We start from the raw sequence: 2841 nt of genomic DNA, 5'->3' as shown, positions 1-2841 counted from the left end.
GGAGGCGAGGAGACACTCTGGAGGAGCAACACCGTCATCTAGAGGCCAACATGGAAACAACATTTTAAAAACGCCAAAACCCGATGAGCTCTAAAAAAAAATTATACGCTGCCTTGCTCAAAAGCCTGTTTTGTGTGATGCAAAGAATGAGAACAAAATAAATATTTTCCAATATTTTTCCACCATTGACGAGACATATAAATAAATTGTGTAACTAATTGAGAATAAAAATGCTTTCGTGTCCATGAAAAAAACACAATGCTTCCTCATTCCTTTACTAAGCTCATTCGACTGAAGAGACCGCATATGACCATGGGGGGGAAAACCCCCATTCAATTTTAGTTGAACGTTTTGAAATCCAAAGAACCAATATAAATACTTTATTTGATATATACATATTTATGTGATGGTTGTCATGAGGGCAGAGATCAAGAAATCTTAAAAGATGTGAAAATAAAATCTAACAGATCTATCAACAAATCTTTCAACATGGTAAAATAAAATCTAAAAAATCTATAAGAATTGGTCGTGAAAAAAAAAAATATTTTTTTTTTTCATGCTTTAGGTAATGCATCCGAATCGACTGAAGCACACACATTGGCATTATTCTAAGAAGAGTCAAACCCAGTAGGATTTGGTTATGTTCATAAATACAAACAGAGTTTTCAGTTAAACTTGTAAAATGTAACACATGAAACAGACATCATCATAAAGTACAGAGCATCTTCAGTTCACTGGAGTCATAAGTCAAGGTTGGTGCTGTTGTCTGCGTCCCACCCAGAGCATCCTGCCCTCGGATCTTCAAGTTGATAAACTTGATCTTCCAGTTGCTGTTATCCAGCGGGGCGCGAATAAGTCCAACTACTTCCTCAAACATGCCAAGGCAGACGGTGTCTCTGTGGATGGTTCCAGCAACAGCCACCAGAACCAGGCCGTGGGGGGAGGACAGTGCCTTGAGGCCGCGCGGCTCCAAATTGGGGCTGAAATAGAGACGCTCCTCCTTGGTCAAGGCCAGTAGACGGCTGCTGACCAGATCTGCACCCACAAACTCCTCCAACTGGTCATTGGCAGCTCTGAGGAAGACAAGTGCAACAGTAAAAAAAAGTCTATTGATCTTAGACTGTGGCCAGTAAGTTTTTGACATGACACCTGGCAGCAAGGCGGAGTTTCGCATCTTGCCAGAAGTGCTGTGGTCCCCAGTCTTGAGCTTGGTGGCCCAGTGACGGGTTTTGACTGTTCAACAGCTTGAAAAACCAAATGCAGAACTGCTGCCCCAGAATCCAAGTGTCGCAGTCACCGTCAGCCTTCACGTTTGTTGTTTCAATGTCTGTCTTTGGCGTTGGTCTCTTCGTGGGGTCATCTGTCACTCTCTGTGATCACAATAATGTTTACAAATGTTTTTAAAAAATCAGCTTACTTTGGTGTGTCCAAATGTTTCAATATGCCCCTACCTCTGCACTTGACCATAGCTCCAGCGTCCTCTTCACCAACAGGTGTTTCTCACTACTGGGGGGCATTGCCACCCCCGCTTGGGCCAGGTACTTGAATATAATTTCACGGTGTACCTTCTTCCTTTTCAGCAGCTCCTCTGCACTTTTAGAGAAGGAGAGGATTGTCGCTCTGGCCTCTTTAATACAAAATATAAAATGAAAGAAGAAGGACCGTTACACTTCTCTTTAGTGCAAAATATTGACCAAAAAACAAGGTACACTTATCTGGTTCTTTTATCTCAAACAAAATATTTTAGGTTGCATTACCTGACATGTTTCGGCTTGTACTTCCGCCTTCATCAGACCCTCAAGTACAAGCCGAAACATGTCAGGTAACGCAACCTAAAATATTTTGTTTGAGATAAAAGAACCAGTGAAGTGATTAACAAGTAAAAACAAAATGAACTTAGTACAACAAAAAACAAGGTATGTCGACATTGTATGAAGACATTGAACAAGACATGCTCACTAAACATTTCACTGACTTGCTAAGTATCTCCGAGAAGACGTTTACCTGCAATGTCCTCCACCGCAATCATTTTATTGGTGACAGTGTCACTCAGTGAAAGTAGGTCCTCTTTCGACATCAAATTCAGTATTTCTAAACAGCCAGAACGCTCTGGTCCTGACAGGATCGACATTTTATTCGTCTCAAAGTAAACAAACAGGCTTGTCTTTCAGCAACACAGCCTAGTCCGATTCCAAACATATTTCGGGCAAAACAAGAAGAGGAACAGTAGTTCCGCATTAAAATTGGCAATTCATTTTTCTGTTAATAAGCAATAAAGTGCGTTTGTATTGAGGGAGTTGTTTTTTAGGACAGTTTGATGTCAAAAGTGATAAAATGGTAATGTTTTGGACGAGAAAAAAAAGATCCACCAAATGGGGAAGTCCGATATGGGTCGCTCAGCGTCCCACTTAATTCTCGGCAGGACCCGCCCTGCTAAAATATGATTGGCTGCTGAATATGAACATATGCAATATGAACGATTGTTGCATCCAGGCTGCAAGCAAAGGAGTGACAACGTGATTATGAAACCCATTAAACTTAACTCGCTCCCTAACCAACTTGATGATATTTTGTACAAATTATGTATATTACATAATCATTTCATGGAATTGTGTAATTTTATGGGCGTAGTTTAGGGCGTGTCATGCCTGGATGAAGCAGCCAATCATACGGCGCCCTAAAAGTCTGGTATATAAAATTCCGCGGAATTCAGAAAATCTGTGTAAAAGTAGACGCAAAATTTAAAAATATACAAATTTGAGATTACGGAATTAGTGATACATCAAACATGCAATATAATTTAATTCAAAATTTTTACCAAATAAGATAAAAGATTTTTTT

General features: G+C 40.1%; 1 protein-coding gene across 1 annotated transcript; it reads right to left on the bottom strand.

Moving 5' to 3' along the window:
- Positions 1-364: 364 nt before the first annotated feature.
- Positions 365-2355, bottom strand: c8h3orf38 (chromosome 8 C3orf38 homolog). Its single transcript, XM_088382363.1, has 4 exons — positions 2005-2355; positions 1452-1627; positions 1150-1370; positions 365-1073 (listed from the first exon to the last, which is right to left on the bottom strand). The coding sequence occupies exons 1-4, from the start codon at positions 2129-2131 to the stop codon at positions 707-709; spliced, it is 891 nt and encodes a 296-aa protein (XP_088238489.1). The 5' UTR covers positions 2132-2355; the 3' UTR covers positions 365-706.
- Between the last annotated feature and the right edge of the window lie 486 nt (positions 2356-2841).

Source organism: Syngnathus floridae, chromosome 8 (genome assembly GCF_059516105.1).
Source record: "Syngnathus floridae isolate MCC-2025c chromosome 8, RoL_Sflo_1.0, whole genome shotgun sequence".
NCBI classification, from domain to species: Eukaryota; Metazoa; Chordata; class Actinopteri; order Syngnathiformes; family Syngnathidae; genus Syngnathus; species Syngnathus floridae.
Note: the sequence above shows the minus strand (reverse complement) of the source record. Positions and strands in the feature narration are given on the sequence as shown.

Bases quoted from the DNA above. Each gene is read 5' to 3' on its own strand.
- c8h3orf38 (XM_088382363.1), bottom strand. From the start codon at position 2,131: ATGTCGATCCTGTCAGGACCAGAGCGTTCTGGCTGTTTAGAAATACTG. The intron at 1,628-2,004 runs GTAAACGTCTTC...TTTGTATTAAAG, and splicing joins TGCGGTGGAGGACATTGCAG to AGGCCAGAGCGACAATCCTC. The intron at 1,074-1,149 runs GTGTCATGTCAA...TGTCTTCCTCAG, and splicing joins AAACTCCGCCTTGCTGCCAG to AGCTGCCAATGACCAGTTGG.